Source organism: Phaenicophaeus curvirostris, chromosome 30 (genome assembly GCF_032191515.1).
Source record: "Phaenicophaeus curvirostris isolate KB17595 chromosome 30, BPBGC_Pcur_1.0, whole genome shotgun sequence".
Classification (NCBI taxonomy): Eukaryota; Metazoa; Chordata; class Aves; order Cuculiformes; family Cuculidae; genus Phaenicophaeus; species Phaenicophaeus curvirostris.
Genome location: NC_091421.1, coordinates 4,180,513 through 4,199,023, shown reverse-complemented (window position 1 = coordinate 4,199,023; position 18,511 = coordinate 4,180,513). Strand labels below are relative to the sequence as shown.

Sequence of the window (18,511 nt, the reverse complement as noted above, 5' to 3'; positions counted from 1 at the left end):
AGGCCCTGGCCCAGGTTTCTCCGAGTAGTGGTGGCTGCCCCATCCCTGGAGGGGTTCAAGGCCAGGTTGGGTGGGGCTTGGAGCCCTTGATTGAGTGGAAGGTGTCCCTGCTCATAGCAAAGATGTGGAACTAGCTGGGCTTTGAGGTCCCTTCCAACCCAACCCATTCCATGATTTTATTCTGTGAATCTCAAGCTGTTCAGTGAGCTCTGGGCTCTGCAGGGTTGGGGCTGTGAAGACATTTGGGTTCACCCCCTCATAAATCACCGTAGCGCTTGACTGTTCCCACACGGAACCCCAGCCCACCCCGCTCTCCGTTCCCTGGGCAGTTTTCCATCCTTCTTCCCTCCATCTTTCAAGGGTAAATATTTTTTTTTTCCACCGTTTCTGCACAGTTGGAAGGTGAGGAACATTTTCTGGGCATGAATAATTGATGAAGCCCTCCCAGCACACCAGCTACGTGCATATTCATCAGGCAGGCGGTACATTATTCATGAGATACTCACTTTGAGAGGGAAGAGAACAATGATAGCGCTGATTGAGATGCCTGCAAAGAATCTTGGAAAAGAGAGTTGTGCCCTCAAAGTCCGGGCAAAATGCAGCCAGAAAAGTCTATTGAAATCCCAACAAAGGGGGAGTTTCCATTTTAAGGTAGTATCTCTGTGGTGGCCCTTTCATTCCATCCTGAGATATTCGTTTTTTAACCTGGAACAGCTGGATTGCCTTGATCCTGCTCCTGGCCTCCAACTGCAGATCCATCTTCAGCAGGTGACAGCTGCAACTGATGATTATAGTGTTTTTTAGGTCTCATAACTCATCCTAAATTCCTTAAAGGTTATCCGAGAACCCTCCTTCTTCAGCACTATGAGGTTTTTAAGCCAAGGTGGACTCCAGAGCTTTGAGCAAGGCTGGTGTTAAGAGTGCTGCCCACGCACGCTCACCAATGCAGCCCAAAACAGGAGCAGGAGAGGCTTGGACCACAGAGGTTTTTGATTGCCCTGCATCTCCTGAGGTTCCTCCTGTGGTGTTGCTGGAGGAACGGGGACAGGGAGGCAGAGCAAGGCTGGGAAACACACATGCCTGATGGCATCAGCTGAGGAGGGGCTCTTGATCAGGGAGGGCAGGATGGGACAAGCGGTTTTTGAGGGGGAATGGTCTTAGTTGAAAGAGAGTGTGAGATGAGATCTTGGGAAGAAAGGTTTTGCTGTGAGGGTGGGGAGGCCCTGGCCCAGGTTGCCCCATCCCTGGAGGGGTTCAAGGCCAGGTTGGATGGGGCTTGGAGCCCCGGATCGAATGGAAGGTGTCCCTGCCCATGGCAGGAGGTGGAACTGGATGGGCTTTGAGGTCCCTTCCCACCCAAACCATTCTGTGATTCCACGATTCTAGGTGGCTCACCAGCCATCAGCAGCAATGAAGTGGATGAAAAGTCAAGCCACTGGTTTAGAGCTGCAGACGGCATCTCCAAGACATCAGCATCTGTTAATTGTCCAGGTGAGGTAAGTTAACTATGCTTCCCAGCTGGAGAGACACCCTCTAATGTCACCTTTGCACTCATTTTACTGGTCCTAACCTGCAATTTCTGTAGCCATATGGCTATGGGTAACTGTTATAATGTGTATTATATAATATATGGCACGTCCCATACCAGGGAGGTGTCCAAGGCCAGGCTGGATGGGGCTTGGAGCCCTGTGATCCAGTGGGAGGTGGCCCTGCGCATTGCTGGGGGTTGCAGCTGGCTGGGCTTTGAGGTCCCTTCCAATCCAAACCATTCCAGAGCTCCCCCAGTGCTGGGTCAGAGCTGGGAGGCTGCAGATCAACGCTTGCTCTCATGCTGTGGTGCCAGATCTGCTGGGGGTATGGTTGCTACTGGATGGGCTTTAAGGTCCCTTCCGACCCAAACCTACGAATCATGGAATGGTTTGGGTCGGAAGAGACCTTGAAGATCCTCTAATTCCAACCCTGCTGCCATGGGCAGAGACACCTCCCGCTAGATTTCACGATCTTCAGCTTCTTGGCAGTGCTTTGGCTACGCTTACGGCGAGAAGAAGAGGCCACAGTCACTCCACAAAGGAGATGCACGTGTTGTGGTCTCCACGCTGAAGCCAGCAGGTCCCGTGGTGAGACGCTGCCCCACCAAAGGAGGGTCCTGAGGGGCTCCCTGCCATGGGGAGGCAGAAGATGGTGTCCCGGGGAGGACTCGATGATCCGGTGGGTCTCTTCCAACCTGGTTATTCTATGATTCTATGACTCGGGGCTTGTACCAACAGCCACAAGGATGTTGTTTAGAAGAACCAACGTAACCCGGAGCTCGGGCTGCAGTTGCCAACTGTTGGCGCAGTCCCCGCTAACAAGCGTCTCTGCCTGCCGACGCTTCCTACAGTCCTTAAGGCTTAATTAAGCTTAACAATAATTGGAGCTTACCCACCAGTCCCATTGATCATTTATGCATGAACGCAGAGTGCAGCTCCGGAGGAAGCCGGGAGAGAGCCGGGGGCTCCCTCACCCACCAGTTTCCCCAGTGCCATCCCAGGCTCGGGGAAGCCTCCTGCTGCTGGGCACCCCCACTCCGCTCCCACAGACCCTGCTTACGGTCCCCCCTCAATGCTGGAACCCTGCATGCCCCCCCCAGCCCAAGATTTCCTCTCAGGGTGAACTCCAGGTTCTGTCTGCAACCCTCATTGCCCTCTCCAGCCCTACTTGAAGCCCCATCGCCCCCTGGCTCTACCTGGGGACCCCCCTTGAAGCCTCCCTTCACCCTTTGGGGACCCCCCCACTGTACCAGGCCCTACCCATGACCCCCCCAGGCACTGCTTGGGCCCCCCCCCCACTCCTTGACGCTACTTGGCCCCCCACCTCCTCCCCCCACTACTCCGGGACCCCTTCACCCTTGGGACTCCCTCCCAGGCCTTGCTTGAAGCCCCCCTCACCCCTGGGGGCCTCCCCAACACCAGGCTCACCCCCAGGACCCCCCCGGGTCCTCTTCGTCCCCCCACCCCTTGTCCTCAACCTCACCCCAAACGGATCTCCCCCTCCTCCCCTTCCTCCCCCCCCACTAGCCCTCCTCCTCCTCATCTTCCTCCCCCCCCACTAGCCCTCCTCCTCCTCATCTTCCTCCCCCCACTAGCTCTCCCCCTCATCTTCCTCCCCCACTAGCCCTCCCCCTCCTCATCTTCCTCCCCCACTAGCTCTCCCCCTCCTCATCTTCCCCCCCAACAAGCCCTCCCCCTCCTCATCTTCCTCCCCCCCACTAGCCCTCCCTCTCCTCATCTTCCTCCCCCCACTAGCCCTCCCCCTCCTCATCTTCCTCCCCCCACTAGCCCTCCCCCTCCTCATCTTCCCCCCCAACAAGCCCTCCCCCTCCTCATCTTCCTCCCCCCCACTAGCCCTCCCTCTCCTCATCTTCCTCCCCCCACTAGCCCTCCCCCTCCTCATCTTCCTCCCCCCCACTAGCCCTCCCCCTCCTCATATTCCTCCCCCACTAGCTCTCCCCCTCCTCATCTTCCTCCCCCACTAGCCCTCCTCCTCCTCATCTTCCTCCCCCACTAGCCCTCCTCCTCCTCATCTTCCTCCCCCACTATCACTCCCCCTCCTCATCTTCCTCCCCCCACTAGCTCTCCCCCTCCTCATCTTCCTCCCCCCCACTAGCCCTCCCCCTCCTCATCTTCCTCCCCCACTAGCTCTCCCCCTCCTCATCTTCCTCCCCCCCACTAGCCCTCCCCCTCCTCATCTTCCTCCCCCACTAGCCCTCCTCCTCCTCATCTTCCTCCCCTCCACTAGCTCTCCCCCTCCTCATCTTCCTCCCCCCACTAGCCCTCCCCCTCCTCATCTTCCTCCCCCACTAGCCCTCCTCCTCCTCATCTTCCTCCCCCCACTAGCTCTCCTCCTCCTCATCTTCCTCCCCCCCACTAGCTCTCCCCCTCCTCATCTTCCTCCCCCCCACTAGCCCTCCCCCTCCTCATCTTCCTCCCCCACTAGCCCTCCTCCTCCTCATCTTCCTCCCCCACTAGCCCTCCTCCTCCTCATCTTCCTCCCCCCCACTAGCTCTCCTCCTCCTCATCTTCCTCCCCCCCACTAGCTCTCCCCCTCCTCATCTTCCTCCCCCCCACTAGCCCTCCCCCTCCTCATCTTCCTCCCCCCACTAGCTCTCCCCCTCTTCCTCTTATCCCGATCCAGATGTGGAAACAACCTGGCTCCCTTCTCCCTTCTCCCTTCTCCCTTCTCCCTTCTCCCTTCTCCCTTCTCCCTTCTCCCTTCTCCCTTCTCCCTTCTCCCTTCTCCCTTCTCCCCCTTCCCGCCCTTTTAAAGAGCGCGCGCCCCCTTTAAGAGCGCGCTGACGTCACTCCGCGCGCCCCCGCCCCGCCCCCTGCCCCCCGCCGCCCGCCCCCGCGGTGACACCGAGCAGGAAGCGCGCGGCGCGGCCAGAGCGGGACCCAGCGCCGCCTCCTCCTCCTCCTCCTCCTCCTTCTCCACCTCCGCCGCCGCCGCCGCCATGAACGGCAAAGGCAAGGCCCGCGTCTCCCCGCCGGCCCCGCCCCGCTCCAATCGAACCCACCGGGCCCGGCTCCGCCGGCCCCCGCGACGCGGCCCCTTTAAGGGCGGCGCCGCCGCAGCGCGAGACCGCGCGTGAGGGGCCGGGGGCGCGCGAGAGCCGGGCGGCCAATGGCAGCGGGGCCGGGGGTGCCGGGCGGCCAATGGGAGCGGGGGGGGCACAAGGTGTCAATGAGAGCGGATTGGGGGGTGCAGGGTGTGAATGGGAGCGGGTTGGGGGGCGCAGGGTGTCAATGGGAGCGGATTGGGGGACGCAGGGTGTCAATGGGAACGGATTGGGGGGTGCAGGGTGTCAATGGGAGCGAGTTGGGGGGCGCGGGGTGTCAATGGGAGCGAGAAGGGGGCGCAGGGTGTCAATAGGAGCGAGTTGGGGGGCGCAGGGTGTTAATGGGAGCAATTTGGGGGAACAGGGTGTCAATGGGAGCGAGTTGGGGGGCGCAGGGTGTCAATGGAGCGGGTAGGGGGCACAGGGTGTCAATGGGAGCGAGTTGGGGGGTGCAGGGTGTCAATGGGAGCGGGTTGGGGGGCGCAGGGTGTCAATGGGAGCAATTTGGGGGGCACAGGGTGTCAATGGGAGCGGGTTGGGGGGCGCAGGGTGTTAATGGGAGCAATTTGGGGGAACAGGGTGTCAATGGGAGCGGGTTGGGGGGCGCAGGGTGTCAATGGGAGCGAGTTGGGGGGCACAGGGTGTCAGTGGGAGCAAGTTGGGGGGTGCAGGGTGTCAATGGGAGCGGGTTGGGGGCACAGGGTGTCAATGGGAGCGGGTTGGGGGACGCTGAGTGTCAATGGGAGCGAGTTGGGGGCGCTGGGTGTCAATGGGAGCGGATTGGGGTGATTCAGGGTGTCAACGGGACATAAAGGGACACTTGGGTGACATCAGGGTTCCCCAATTCCTGGCGGAAGGGTGTGCTGAGGTGGGGGAGGTGCCCCTGCTGATGTAGGGGATCCCCATGTGATGGCAGAAGGGACCCCTTTTCGTGGCAGGGTGTGGGAACGCGCCCCCCCTCGTCCCCCCACCTTGATATCATGGGGCTGGGGGGTGGGAGAGCCCCTGTTCCGGGGTTTGGGGCATACTGGGTGGCATCGTGGGGACCCTGCTGCCTGGGGGTGGGGGGGTGACACCAGGGACCCTCTGGGTGATAGGGGGAGGGGCTTGGGGACAAGACCCCCTTATTATAGGGACCCCGTTAGTGAGCCCAGGTGGGGGGGGGTGGCTAGGGCAGTGGGTTGGGGGGCACCCACGGGTGCTGCCGCTGCCTCTGTGGCCCCACGAGGTCCATCCTGGCTGTGAGGCAGGGGGTGACCCCAGCAGCCTGTCCCCATCCCAGAGGAAGTGCTTGCGTTCAGAGCCCATTAACCCCCCAGCTCCATAAAGGGGGGGCACTTTCCTCCCGGCAGGGCCAGGGAAGTGCCCCATGGCCACCGTGTCCTTGCCCCCAGAACCATCAGGGCACAGGGACGCTGGGATCACATCCAGTTTCAGAGTCTGCAAGGCTGAGCACTGGCTTTGGCCCAGGATGATTTGTTTATGATCATTTTTCCTTTGCTTCCCGTTGTTCCCACCTCTGGCACTGGATGATCCAGCGCCCGGGTTGGTTTTGCTGTAACCGGAGGCCGGGCAGCACTCGCTGGGCGCCTGCGCTTGGCTGATCGTCCGGGCCGGGCTGTGCCTTCGCTGTGCCCGGAGCGGACGCTTCCTTCTGCTCACGTGATGATTGGGAAACGGGGCTTTTGAAAACTCAACTCGCTGCGTCCCGGGCTGACGTCTCCTCTTTTCCTGCAGGACCGTATCCCACCCAGCCCTCCTACCCTGTCCAGTCTCCAGCCAACCCGGCCGTCTACCCTACCCCCCAACTGTGCCCTTGGCTCAGCCACCGCCCTACACGGACGCCCCTCCAGCTTATTCTGAGGTAGGCGGGACACCTTTCCGAAGGTTTTGCTTTCTCCTGGGGCCCCTCCCAAAGCAGGAAAACTGATCACCCTGAGCGAGTTTATAGCTGCAATTTCCCTCCTGTCAGAAGGACTGGGTCACAATTCGTCCCCAGGTTCCCTTTTCCAAGGTCTGAGTCATCGGCTCAAAGAGCAAACGGTGTTGAAAGCCTCCCCGTGAGTTAAGAATCATAAAGTCATAGAATCATAGAATAACCAGGTTGGAAAAGACCCACCGGATCAAATCATTAAGGTTGGAAAAGCCCTCTCGAGTCATCCAGTCCAACTGTCAGCTCAACCGTGCTGTGACCACTGAACCCTGTCCTCAAGTGCCACATCTACACAGTTCTTGAACCCCTCCAGGGATGAAGACTCCAGCCTCTTCCAGGGCTTCACCACTCTGTGAAGACATTTCCCCCAGTATCCAATCTAACCCTACCCTGGTGCAACTTGAGGCTGTTTCCTCTCATCTCATCATTCGTTCCTTGGGAAAAGAGCCCAGCACCCACCTCCTTTTCAGGACCTGCAGAGAGTGATGAGGTCTCCCCTCAGCCTCCTCTTCTCCAGACCAACCCCCCAGGGTCCCTCAGCTGCTCCAGACCCTTCCCCAGCTCCGTTCCCTTCTCCAGACGAGCTCCAGCCCCTCAAGGTCTTTCTTGGAGTGAGGGGCCCAGAACTGAACCCAGGATTCGAGGTGCATCCCCACCAGCGCTGAGTGCAGGGGGATGATCCCTTCCCTGCTCCTGCTGGCCACCCCATGGCTGATCCAAGCCAGGATGCCTTCTTGGCCACCTGGGCCACGGCTGGCTCATATTAAGATGACAAATTGAGCTTACTGACAGTGTAGAGCACCCCTGCGGTGATCACTGCCAGTTGGATTCTCACGGGAAGGGACGGAGTGCTCTTTCCAGCGATGCTGGGTGTCCTTCTCTGTACCCCAAAGCCCTGGCACAGAGGAGGGGGTTCCCTGATGGAAGCGGGAGGGTGAGAGGCTGTGTCGGGATGTGTGCCTGGCCAGCAGTGCTGAGTGAACGCCTGGATGCAGTGAATTAAAAGTCTCAAAACCTACTTATGCAGCTCCTTTTTTTTTTTTACCCCCAGCTTTACCGTCCCAGCTTCGTGCCCCTGGGAGCTGCCACCGTACCGACGATGTCTGCGGCGTATCCAGGCGCTTCTGTCTTCCTGCCTGTGGCCCAGTCTGTGGCTGTGGGTCCCATCGGCTCCTCAGTCCCAATGGCTTATTATCCCGTGGGACCCGTCTATCCGCCGGCTTCGACGGTCCTGGTTGAAGGCGGCTTCGATGCGGGAGCACGGTTTGGGGCCGGTGGAACTGCCAGCATTCCGGTAAGTACCAAAGTCTCCCCAAAACCCTGCGTGCTCCCGTGCTAGGGAGCTAGGCTGACAGGCAGCCCTGCTGGGCTGTGCAGTGCCTGGCCCTGGGCCCAAAGGGATCTGAACAGGCTGGACTGCTGGGCTGAGACCAATGGGATGAGGTTTAACAAGGCCAAATGCCGGGTCCTGCACTTGGGGCACAACAACCCTGAGCAGCTCCAGACTAGGAGAAGTCTGGCAGGAAAGCTGCCTGGAGGAGAGGGACCTGGGGGTGTTGGTTGAACACGAGCCAGCAGGGGCCCAGGTGGCCAAGAAGGCCAAGGGCATCTTGGCTTGGATCAGACATGGCGTGGCCAGCAGGGCCAGGGGGTTCTTCTCCCTCTGGACTCGGCCCTGGGGAGACCGCTCCTCGAATCCTGGGGTCACTTCTGGCCCCTCAGCACAAGAAGGATGTTGAGGCTCTGGAGCGAGTGCAGAGAAGAGCAAGGAAGGTGGTGAGGGAGCTGGAGAAGAAGAGGAGCGTCTGAGAGAGCTGGGTGAGAGGAGGTTGTGGAGAGGAGGGAGCTGGGCTCTTCTCCCAAGGGACAGGGGACAGGATGAGAGGGAATGGCCTCAAGCTCCGCCAGGGCAGGTTCAGTCTGGACATTAGGATAAAATATTGCACGGAAAGGGTCACTGGGCAGTGGCAGAGGCTGCCCAGGGAGGGGGTTGAGTCCCCTTCCCTGGAGGGGTTGAAGGGATGGGTGGATGAGATGCTGAGGGACATGGTTTAGTATTTGATAGGAATGGTTGGACTCAATGATCCGATGGGTCTTTTCCAACCTGGTGATTCCATGATTCTATGATTCAAAGGCAGACCTGGGCTCTTCCTGTGTTCCAGGGGAGCCGCAGGAGATTCCCACTCCCCTGGACTTTCCAGTGATACCTGCAAACATGTGAAGGTCCACAGCTCCTTTGCCTGGGTAAAAGGCTGGGGTCAACCAGGTGGGCTGTTGGATCCAAAAAGTGAGGGCAGGACTCGGCCGAGGAGCCAAGTGTTTTTGTTCAGCTCCAGGACTCTGCTGCTCAATATTTCATAGAATGTTGGAATGCATTGGGTTGGAAAGGACCTCAAAGCCCAGCCGGTTCCAACCCCCTACCTTGGGCAGGGACACCTCCCACTGGATCAGGGGCTCCAAGCCCCATCCAACCTGGCCTTGAACCCCTCCAGGGATGGGGCAGCCACCACTTCTCAGAGCAATGTGGGTGAGGGGGCTCAAAGCCAAGCTTTGTTCAGTAGCAAGAGACAGGGACACAGAGGAGAAGACTTTGGCATCCCTCTGGTCCAGGTGGCTTTGTGCCAGCTCCCACTGTGGCACTGAGGGGAGACCTCGTTGCTCAAGGAAGGGATCGTCCCCCTGCACTTGGTGCTGGTGAGACCCCACCTCAAATCCTGGGTTCAGGTCTGGGCCCCTCACTCCAAGAAAGACCTTGAGGGGCTGGAGTGCATCCAGGGAAGGGAACGGAGCTGGGGAAGGGTCTGGAGCCCAGGGGCTCTGGGAGCGGCTGAGGGACCTGGGGGAGAGTGTGGTCTGGAGGAGAAGAGGCTGAGGGGAGACCTCATCACTCTCTGCAGCCCCTGGAAGGGAGGTTGTAGTGAGGTGGGTGCTGGTCTCTTCCCAAGTAACAAGGGATAGAATAAGAGGAAATGCCTCAAATTGCACCTGGGGAGTTTCAGATTGGATAGTGGGAAAAGTTCCTCCATGGAAGTGGTTGTCAGGCACTAGACTAGAGGCTGCCAGAGCAGTGGTGGAGTCTCCATCCCTGGGGGTGTTTAAAAGCTGGGTGGATGAGCTGCTCAGGGGTGGTTTAGCAGTGGACAGGGATGGTTGGGGTCAGTGGTCTCAAAGGTCTTTTCCAGCCAAATGATTCTGTGATTCTTGCAAAGGAGGTTGGGGTGAGGTGGTTGCTTTTCCCAAGTAAGAAGTGATAGGATGAGAAGAAATGGCCTCAAGGTGCACCAGGATTAGATTGGATTTTGGGAACAGTTCCTTCCCTGATAGAGGGGTGAAGCCCTGGCAGAGCTGCCCAGGGCAGTAGTGGAGTCCCCATCCCTGGAGGGGTTCAAAACCCATGTGGACGTGACACTTGGGGACAGAGTTTTATTTGGCACGGTGGGCTTGGGCTGATGGTTGGACTAGATAATCTTGGAAGGCTTTTACAGCCTTAATGATTCCATGATTCCACTGACCTCATACCCCTCTCCTTACCCTCTCTTCCAGCCCCCCCCTCCCGGCTGTCCCCCCAACGCCGCCCAGTTGGCCGTGATGCAGGGAGCCAACGTCGTGGTGACACAGCGGAAGGGAAACTTCTTCCTGGGAGGCTCAGACGGTGGCTACACCATCTGGTGAAGGAGGAGGGGAAGGGGGCGAGGGGGGGCTACATGTGTGTAAGGAACGACATCCCATCCTGTCAGCACTGCTCACCACCTAACTGCTTTAGTCCATATTAACCTGAAGTCGCAGGCCAGACACGCGGCGGTGAGGGCTCTTCCCGGTGCGTTGCCCGGCCCTGCAGGCACTTTAAAGTGAAACAAAACTCCCTGTTCATGAGTGCGGTGCCTCCGTTCACATGGGGAAGGGGGGAACGATGCACAACATGAGCGTGAGTGCAGCAGCCCTGCCTGTTCCTTGCGTTTCACGGGAGCGATCCCGCAGCGCTGAGTTCCTGCTAATCCGCTGCCTGCGTGCTGGCTTTGGGGAGGGCGAGGGAGCCCATCCAGTGCCGCCTTCCCTCCGCGGCCGTGCCGGAGCCCCAGACTGCCCGAGTGTCCCCAGCCAAGGTGCTGGGTGGAAAAGCAAGGGCAAACTTCCCTTCCCACTGGCGGGGAGGGCACCTTGGCGCTTCTTTCTTCCTGACCTCACTCCGGAACGGATCCCTCGACGCACTCCGCGCTCACCTTCGCCCGTCGCTTCCCTCCCAGAAGGTTTGCCGCTGGCGCGTGGCATTGGGAGGGGTTTCTACACTCCAAGTACTCTTGGATTTCTTTGCACATTAGCTCTGATCGAAGCTGCGCTTTGGTGCCAGGACCCCAGCGCAGCTCCTGTGTGAACAGGCCGTTCGATGCTAACTAGGCTGTAGAACCATGCTCCATAAACCAACCTCTGTTCTTTCCCACTGAACCCGGTGTCTCGACCACCAAACTCCTGAAGGTTCCTCAAAGGTTTGCTGCCATGCCATGAACTTCCTCCTTGTTTTTTTTTTTTTTTATTTGGGTCTGATTTAAAGGAGGAGCCGCCCTGGTAGGAGCAGAGCTGGGATGCTGAGGCTGCTCCGCGCCCCGTTCCTCTCTGCTTGACGGGATCTCCCCAGGGATGCGCAGCAACCATCAGTCAGCAACAACAAGTCAGCTTGATTAGTGGGGGATTAATGAATGCATACTTTCAAAATGAGTGGGGTGTAATGAAGTCTTAGCGGGGTTTAGAGAACATTTCAGGGATCCTCAATGTTTTGGGTTTGTTGTTTTCTTTTTTTTGCTTTTTCTTTTTTTTTTTGCTTTGTTTTATGAAGAAAAAGATCAGATTCAAATATATTTTATCTCGAGGTTTCAGTTTGATCTAACTCTGTGTCCTGTCTGTGTTGTGTGTAACCATCCGACTGACTGTTATCACGGCGCAGCGTTCTGTCTCTCTCTGTACACTGTGGTGCACTTAACTCGTGGATTTTTTTATACTAAAACAAAAAGTAGAATAAAGACTATTTTGAAAATTTGAATCGAGGAGCAGATTTCCCCTGGGCTCAGTGCTGGTGAGGCCGCACCTCGAATCCATCCTGGCTTCAGTTTTGGGCCCCTCACTACAAAAATCGTGCAATGGTTTGGGTTGGAAGGGACCTCAAAGGTCCTCTCCCTGCACTCCATGATCAAGAGCCCCGTTTCCATACTGGAAGCTGCTCTAAGGTCTCCCCAGAGCCTTCTCCAGGCTGAAAACCCCAATTTTCTCAGCCTGTCCTCATATTAGAAGTGCTCCAGCCCTCAGGTCATCAAGGAGGGCATCAAGATGCTGGAATGTGTCCAGAGAAGGGGAACAGAGAAGGGTTTAGCACACAAGCCTTATGAGTTACAGCTGAGGGGACTGGGGTTGTTCAGTCTGGAGAAAAGGTGACTGAGGGGAGACCTCATCGCTCTCGAAAACTACCTAAAAGGAGGTTCTAGTGAGGTAGGTGCTGGCCTCTTCTCCCTGGAAGCCAGTGACAGGACAAGGGGAAAGGGCCGCAAGATGCACCAGGGGAGGTTTGGGTTGGTTATTAGGAGGAATTTCTTTACTAGAAGTGTTGTGAAGCCTTGCAAGAGGCTGCCCAGGTTGGTAGTTGAGTCACCATCCCTGAAGGTTAAAAGATGAGTAGATGTCGTACTTGGGGACGTGGTCGGGTGGTAGACTTAGCAGGACTGGGTTGATGCTTGGGCTCAATGATCTTAAAGGTCTTTTCCAACCGTAACTGTTCTGTGATTTGCATGAGAACTTCAATAATGCCCCAGCTCCTGCCTATCGAGAGCCTTCGGGTTTCTTCACCTACTTCCTCTTTGCTGCTGCTCGTGAACTTCCTCCTCTGGGTGTTTTTCTTTCGGGTTTGACTTAAAGGAGGAACTGCCCTGCAGAGGGAGTGCAGGTGTGTTGCTGGGCTGCTCCTCGGCCTGTCCTTGTTTACAAACACTGAGAAATTCGGTGTCTGTGCCTCTGTTGTTCCTAAAACCGGTGCTGTAGATGAAGCAAACCTGCTCCATGAGGGACTTTGGAGTCCTGGAATGGTTGCGGTTGGGAGGGACCTCGAAGCCCACCCAGTTCCACCCCTGTCATGGGCAGGGACACCTCCCACTGGATCAGGGGCTCCAAGCCCCATCCAACCTGCCCTTGAACCCCTCCAGGGATGGGGCAGCCACCCCTGCTCTGGACAACCTGGGCCAGGGCCTCCCCACCCTCACAGCCAAACGTTTCTCCTGAAGAGCTCATCTTTCAGCTTAAAACCTTCCCCTCATCCTAAATCACCGTGAGGAGAAGTTAATTGTTTTGTGAGATATGAGAGAAGAGAAAAACCCAAACAGTGACTCGGAGAACATTTGTCCCTGGGCTGTGTTGGAAAGCAGAGAAGGGAGAGGACAGGGTGGTGCGGGCAGACGGAGCATGGCCGTGCGTGCTCTCCTCCACCAAGAGCCAGAGTGTTCCTTGCTCTGGTTCTGCTCCAGGCAGCGACAGGCAAAGCTTTGATACTCACTTATTTATTCTTCCTTCAATGATAGGCTTAATAAATTAAGGAAAACAAACAAACAAGAAAAGCAGCTTGTAGATCTCGAGGTCCAGGGCATTTGGGCAACTTGGACCGGAGCGTGGGAGAGGAGCGTGTGGTAGCTAGCGTTTAGATGAAGTATTCCTCCTTCTCCTTGGATGGAGCATCCTCCATCTGCACCGACACGTCGGGCTCTGCCGCCGGCTGCTCGTAGGTGAGGTAGCTGCCTTTGTTTCTGTACAGGTAGATGATGATCACCACCAGGACCGTCAGCAGCGTGAGGAACACCAGGGTGATGACGACTGGCGGGGGAAGGCAGAGAGAGGAGCAGGGCTGAGCTCTGAAAGGTCATTACCAAGCTGCTGCTCCAAGTTAGGTGGGGTGGGGCCAGCAAGGAGAGCCCCTACCTGCGATGATGGCGGTGTTGGCCTCCTCATGGAGAGACGGGGTGTGAGCCTTCTTCATGAAGGGGGTTGTTGGCTCTTCTACATCAAACCAGGAGAGAGGGAAAGAGGGAGGTGAGCAAGGCTGGAATTGGCACTGGGGAGACCGCTCCTCGAATCCTGGGGTCAGTTCTGGGCCCCTCCCCACAAGAAGGATGTTGAGGCTCTGGAGCGAGTCCAGAGAAGAGCAAGGAAGCTGGTGAGGGGGCTGGAGAAGAAGAGGAGCGGCTGAGAGAGCTGGGGGTGTTTAGGCTGGAGAAGAGGAGGCTGAGGGGAGACCTCATTGCTCTCTGCAACTCCCTGAGAGGAGGTTGTGGAGAGGAGGGAGCTGGGCTCTTCTCCCAAGGGACAGGGGACAGGATGAGAGGGAATGGCCTCAAGCTCCACCAGGGGAGGTTTACCCTGGACATTAGGAAAAAATATTTCATGGAAAGGGTCACTGGGCAGTGGCAGAGGCTGCCCAGGGAGGGGGTTGAGTCCCCTTCCCTGGAGGGGTTTAAGGGCCGGGTGGATGAGGTGCTGAGGGACATGGGTTAGTGATTGATGGGAATGGTTGGACTTGATGATCTAGTGGGTCTTTTCCAACCTGGTGATTCTGTGATTCTATGAAACCTGGCTCTGAGCCAGGGGCACATGGTGGCCGTGGGCAAGATCTCACTGAGGATGGGATGAGGGGTAACGGTTGGATGGGGCTTTGAGCAACCAGATCCAGTGGAAGGTCTCCAGTGGAAAGGGGATAGAACTGGATTGGCTTTGAGGTCCCTTCCAAGCCAACCAATCCCTGATTCTATGATGCCACCATCCCCTCAAGTGATCCCTGGGATGGAGAAGCATCTCCTCACGTCCTACTCTTCACTGGGTGGCACCCAAACCATTCCGTGTGATTCCACGGTGTGAACAGCCTGGCAAAGCCGTGCCGGGGCACTCACCTGGGGTCAGCAGGGGCTGCTCTCCCTCCATCGCATCGGCTCCCTCCTGGCGAAGAGCTGGGCTCCCTCAGAACTGCCAAAAGGAGGAGGAAGGATGAGAAACCTGCACGTGATGCTCAACTGCGAGAGGGGACGCCGGTGGCTGCTCCTCGAAGCGCAGGTTTTACTAGGGCTGGGGGAGAGGAGCAAGCTGGGGACGTGTGGAAAAACTGGACCCCGACTCCACAATTCCCTCTCAAACTCGACGAGCTTCCAGTTGCCCCCTGAATCCCCTCGAATCCCTCTTTTGGGGTGCGCGGATGCGATGTTTCACCTGCCAAAAGCCCTTGGAGCAGCAGGCGCTGAAGCGACCCGGGTGGCTGCCGTGGGGCAGGAGGGGAGCCCCGGGGACCCCAAAGGCGCCGGCTGCGAAGCGGGTGACTCAGCAGCCTCGTGCGATGCTGGGAGCAGAGAAAAAACCCTTAGTTAGGGGGTTTCTTTTTTTACAAAAGAGGAAATGTAACCACGGGAGTGTGGCTGCGGGCCAGGAGCTGCCAGGACGGGTCTCTGGACACCAACCCAGCCAGCGACCACGCGGGGATTGGAACCCAGCGTGGATTTGTGGGAACAGTGGGGCTCGCGGACCCGCGGGAATCGGGGAGAAGAGATTCCCCCCTTGGCAGCAGCGCCCGCGGGCGGCCTCGACCCTCCCTCCCCCGGGGGATTGCGACCCCTGGACCCCCCAGCTCTCCCCGAGATCAGCTCACGCTCAGCTGGCACCAGCCACTGCCTCGCATTAGACCTGGGTTTGCTTTAGACACAGTTTGGCTTTAGATGCAGTTTTGCTTTGGACCTGGTTTTGCTATAAAATTGGTTTTGCTATAAAACTGGCTTTGCTATAAAACTGGCTTTGCTTTAGACCCAGATTTGCTTTGCTTTGGACCCAGCTTTGCTTTAAACCTAGTTTTCCTTCAAACCCAGTTTTGCTTCAAACACGGCTCTGCTTTAAACCTGTTTTTATTTTAGACCTGGCTTTGCTTTAAACTCGGCTTTCCTTTAAATCCAGCTTTGCTTCAAACCCAGTTTTGCTTTATCCTGGTTTTGTTTTAATCCTCCTTTTGCTTTCAACCCAGTTTTACTTCAAACCCAGCTTTGCTTAAAAACCCAGCTTTACTTTAAAGGCGGCCTTAATTTAGACCCAGCTTTAATTTAGACCCAGCTTTAATTTAGACCCAGCTTTGCAGCATTGCCCCTCGGGCTGCTCCAGCCACGCTGTCCGGGTGTCGGGGAGCCCCGTGTTTCCCAAAGCCGCCTTCACCGGGGAGCAGCAGCTGCTGCCGGGGTGGCTTCGGAGCAAAAAAGATGTCAAATTTCCCAAAACCGTAAGAGAGAAGTGGTGGCTGCCCCATCCCTGGAGGTGTTCAAGGGCAGGTTGGATGGGGCTTGGAGCCCCTGATCCCACAGGAGGTGTCCCTGCCCATGGAACGGGTGGGACTGGATGGGCTTTGAGGTCCCTTCCAACCCAAACCACTCCAGGATTCTATGAGAAGACAGGCAGGAAAATGCCAGCACTCAGGAAAGAGAAGCTGCCTCAGCTGCATCCCCAGGCAGGGATGCTCCAGCCAGACACCACCTTGCTGCTCCTGCTTGGGACCACAGAATCATAGAATCACCAGGTTGGAAAAGATCCACTGGATCATCGAGTCCAACCATTCCCATCAATCACTAACCCATGTCCCTCAGCACCTCGTCCACCCGGCCTTATCCTAATGTCCAGCCTGACCCTCCCCTGGTGGAGCTTGAGGCCATTCCCTCTCGTCCTGTCCCCTGTCCCTTGGGAGAAGAGCCCAGCTCCCTCCTCTCCACAACCTCCTCTCAGGGAGTTGCAGAGAGCAATGAGGTCTCCCCTCAGCCTCCTCTTCTCCAGGATAACCCCCCCCAGCTCTCTCAGCCACTCCTCTTCTTCTCCAGCCCCCTCACCAGCTTCCTTGCTCTTCTCTGGACTCGCTCCAGAGCCTCAACATCCTTCTTGTGGTGAGGGCCCAGAACTGACCCCAGGATTCGAGGAGCGGTCTCCCCAGGGCCGAGTCCAGAGGGAGAAGAACCTCCCTGGCCCTGCTGGCCACGCCGGGTCTGATCCAAGCCAAGATGCCATTGGCCTTCTTGGCCTCCTGGGCCCCTGCTGGCTCCTGTTCAACCAACACCCCGAGGTCCTTCTCCTCCAGGCAGTTTCCAGCCAGGCTTCTTGTAGTCTGTAGCCCTGCACAGGGGAACCAACTCATCAAAACCAGCTGAGAAGGAGCCACGTGCTCCATGGAAACCCATGGGATATCGGACGGTGCCGAGGTTACCTTGCTGGGCTGGGATCCTTCTGCTGTGCGTTTGGAGCCTCTGGGCATCTGGAGCAGCTGACGGCGTGGGGCTGACTCACTTCCCCAGCGCGCTGGATCCGTACGGATCTCCACGTGGTTTTGAAAGCGACGCAGGGGTTGTAAAACAACCCATAATCTTGCTCATTCTTGCTCTCCAGCCAAGTTGCTCAAGAGCGGTTCCCACAGTGAAACCCTCCCTGCCCTGCAGCTTCGCTCCCGAGCATCGAGGATGCTCAGAGCCACGTTTGCAGCCCCTGATTCCCATTCCCAGTGGTTGGAGGATGGGATGAGCCAACCATCCTCGCAGCCTGCTCACCCCACGTTCTCCGCCTTTCCTTGGGTCACCCTGCCTGGTTTTCCCACTGAGTTTCCAGGACAAGGCTGTTTCTCTTCCCACCTGTCTGAAATCCAGCTGGAAAACACCTGGCTGAGGGACAACTCTTTGGATTCTCACCAAACCAGCATCCCTTAATGCACAATGCTCTTGCCTCCTGGTGCAAATCCTCATGCCCGGTGCAGCCAACCCCCTCCAAACCTTCTGGGGAATTTTCCGGGATCCCTCAGGATAGGGAATTTTTGGGGGTCACCCAGGAGCCATTCCCCCCATGCCCCCAGCTCCTACCTGTGCCCGTGGTGCTGGGGTTAGAGGCTGCCGGCACCATGTGCAGCAGCTCCTGGTCTGCCCAGGCAGAAGGCGTTGCCCTTTTCCTGCCTCACCTTTCCAGTTCTGCTGCTGGTGATAAAAATGCTGCCTCCGTTAACCCCTCACCTGCTGGGGAGCCAGCCCGGAACTAGACATCAGGGCAGCAGTCGTGGAATCCTGGAATGATTTAGGTTGGAAGGGACCTCAAAGCCCAGCCAGTTCCACCCTTGGCAGGGACACCTCCCACTGGATCAGGGGCTCCAAGCCCCATCCAACCTGGCCCTGAACCCCTCCAGGGATGGGGCAGCCACCCCTGCTCTGGGCAACCTTGGTCAGGGCCTTTCCACCCTCACAGAAAAACATTTCTCCCCAGGATCTCATCTCAATCTCCCCTCTTTCACCTGAAACCGTTCCCTCTCATTCTGTCCCTGCCCTCACCGATCAAGAGTCCATCTGAGCTTTCTTGGAGCCCCTTTCTGGACTGGAAGCTGCCCTAAGGTTTCCCTGCAGTCTTCTCTTTTCCAGGCTGAACAACCCCAACTCTCCCAGGAGGTTCTCCAGCACTCAGATCATCTCTGTGGCCTCCTCTGGACTCGCTCCAACATCTCCATGTCCTTCCCGTGCTGAGGACTCCAGAACTGGACACAGGCTCCAGGTGGGTCTCACCAGAGTGGAGCAGAGGGGCAGAATCCCCTCCCTCCCTCCCTGCTGGTCCCACGGTTTTGGATGCAGCCCAGGACACGGTTGGTCTCTGGGCTCTGAGCACCTTTTGTTGGCTCTTGTGGAGCTTCTCCTCCCCCAGCTCCCCAAGTCCTTCTCTTCACAGCTACTCCCAATCCAGCAATGCAAGTTCTTGCAGGAGGGCTGGGAATGGTAGTGGAGTTTGCCTTCAATACAAGGGGGATTTAAAACGTAAGAGGTAAAAGTAGGGGCTATTTTTTTTTTTGCACATTTCCCACGAGCCGGCAAAACTAGGTCGACGCCTTTTCCCTGAGTCACCACAAGGCACCGAGGCAGCTGCGTTGGGTGTCAGAGGGAGAACAAGGCAATAAATCCCTGCGGCGCCCAGCTCTG

At 57.5% G+C, this 18,511-nt stretch overlaps 2 protein-coding genes and 1 long non-coding RNA gene across 6 annotated transcripts; 1 reads left to right on the top strand and 2 right to left on the bottom strand.

Annotated features, from left to right (window-relative positions):
- Positions 1–732: 732 nt before the first annotated feature.
- Positions 733–2,492, bottom strand: LOC138732389 (uncharacterized). Its single transcript, XR_011339272.1, has 3 exons — positions 2,422–2,492; positions 1,396–1,476; positions 733–781 (listed from the first exon to the last, which is right to left on the bottom strand). It is a non-coding gene; the product is annotated as an uncharacterized lncRNA (long non-coding RNA).
- A 1,888-nt stretch (positions 2,493–4,380) lies between these two features.
- DAZAP2 (DAZ associated protein 2) lies at positions 4,381–11,562 on the top strand. Its single transcript, XM_069878986.1, is given in 5 exon segments — positions 4,381–4,502; positions 6,332–6,390; positions 6,393–6,458; positions 7,579–7,821; positions 10,071–11,562. Coding segments are annotated over 5 exon segments (510 nt in total). The 5' UTR covers positions 4,381–4,489; the 3' UTR covers positions 10,200–11,562.
- A 1,485-nt stretch (positions 11,563–13,047) lies between these two features.
- On the bottom strand, positions 13,048–17,655 carry SMAGP (small cell adhesion glycoprotein). Of its 4 annotated transcripts, none has more exons than XM_069878963.1 (4): positions 17,417–17,655; positions 14,444–14,516; positions 13,479–13,556; positions 13,048–13,373 (listed from the first exon to the last, which is right to left on the bottom strand). In XM_069878963.1, the coding sequence occupies exons 2-4, from the start codon at positions 14,472–14,474 to the stop codon at positions 13,201–13,203; spliced, it is 282 nt and encodes a 93-aa protein (XP_069735064.1). In that variant the 5' UTR covers positions 14,475–14,516; positions 17,417–17,655; the 3' UTR covers positions 13,048–13,200. The 4 variants fall into 4 exon arrangements, with proteins under 4 accessions (XP_069735064.1, XP_069735065.1, XP_069735067.1 ...); XM_069878964.1 differs by lacking the exon at positions 17,417–17,655 and adding an exon at positions 16,774–17,279; XM_069878966.1 differs by lacking the exon at positions 17,417–17,655 and adding an exon at positions 16,476–16,499.
- Between the last annotated feature and the right edge of the window lie 856 nt (positions 17,656–18,511).

Excerpts from the sequence above, each read along its gene's own strand:
- SMAGP (XM_069878963.1), bottom strand. The coding sequence starts at position 14,474 with ATGGAGGGAGAGCAGCCCCTGCTGACCCCAG. Across the intron at positions 13,557-14,443 it reads GCAGCCCCTGCTGACCCCAG|AAGAGCCAACAACCCCCTTC; the intron begins GTGAGTGCCCCG and ends GGTTTGATGTAG. Across the intron at positions 13,374-13,478 it reads CAACACCGCCATCATCGCAG|TCGTCATCACCCTGGTGTTC; the intron begins GTAGGGGCTCTC and ends TTCCCCCGCCAG.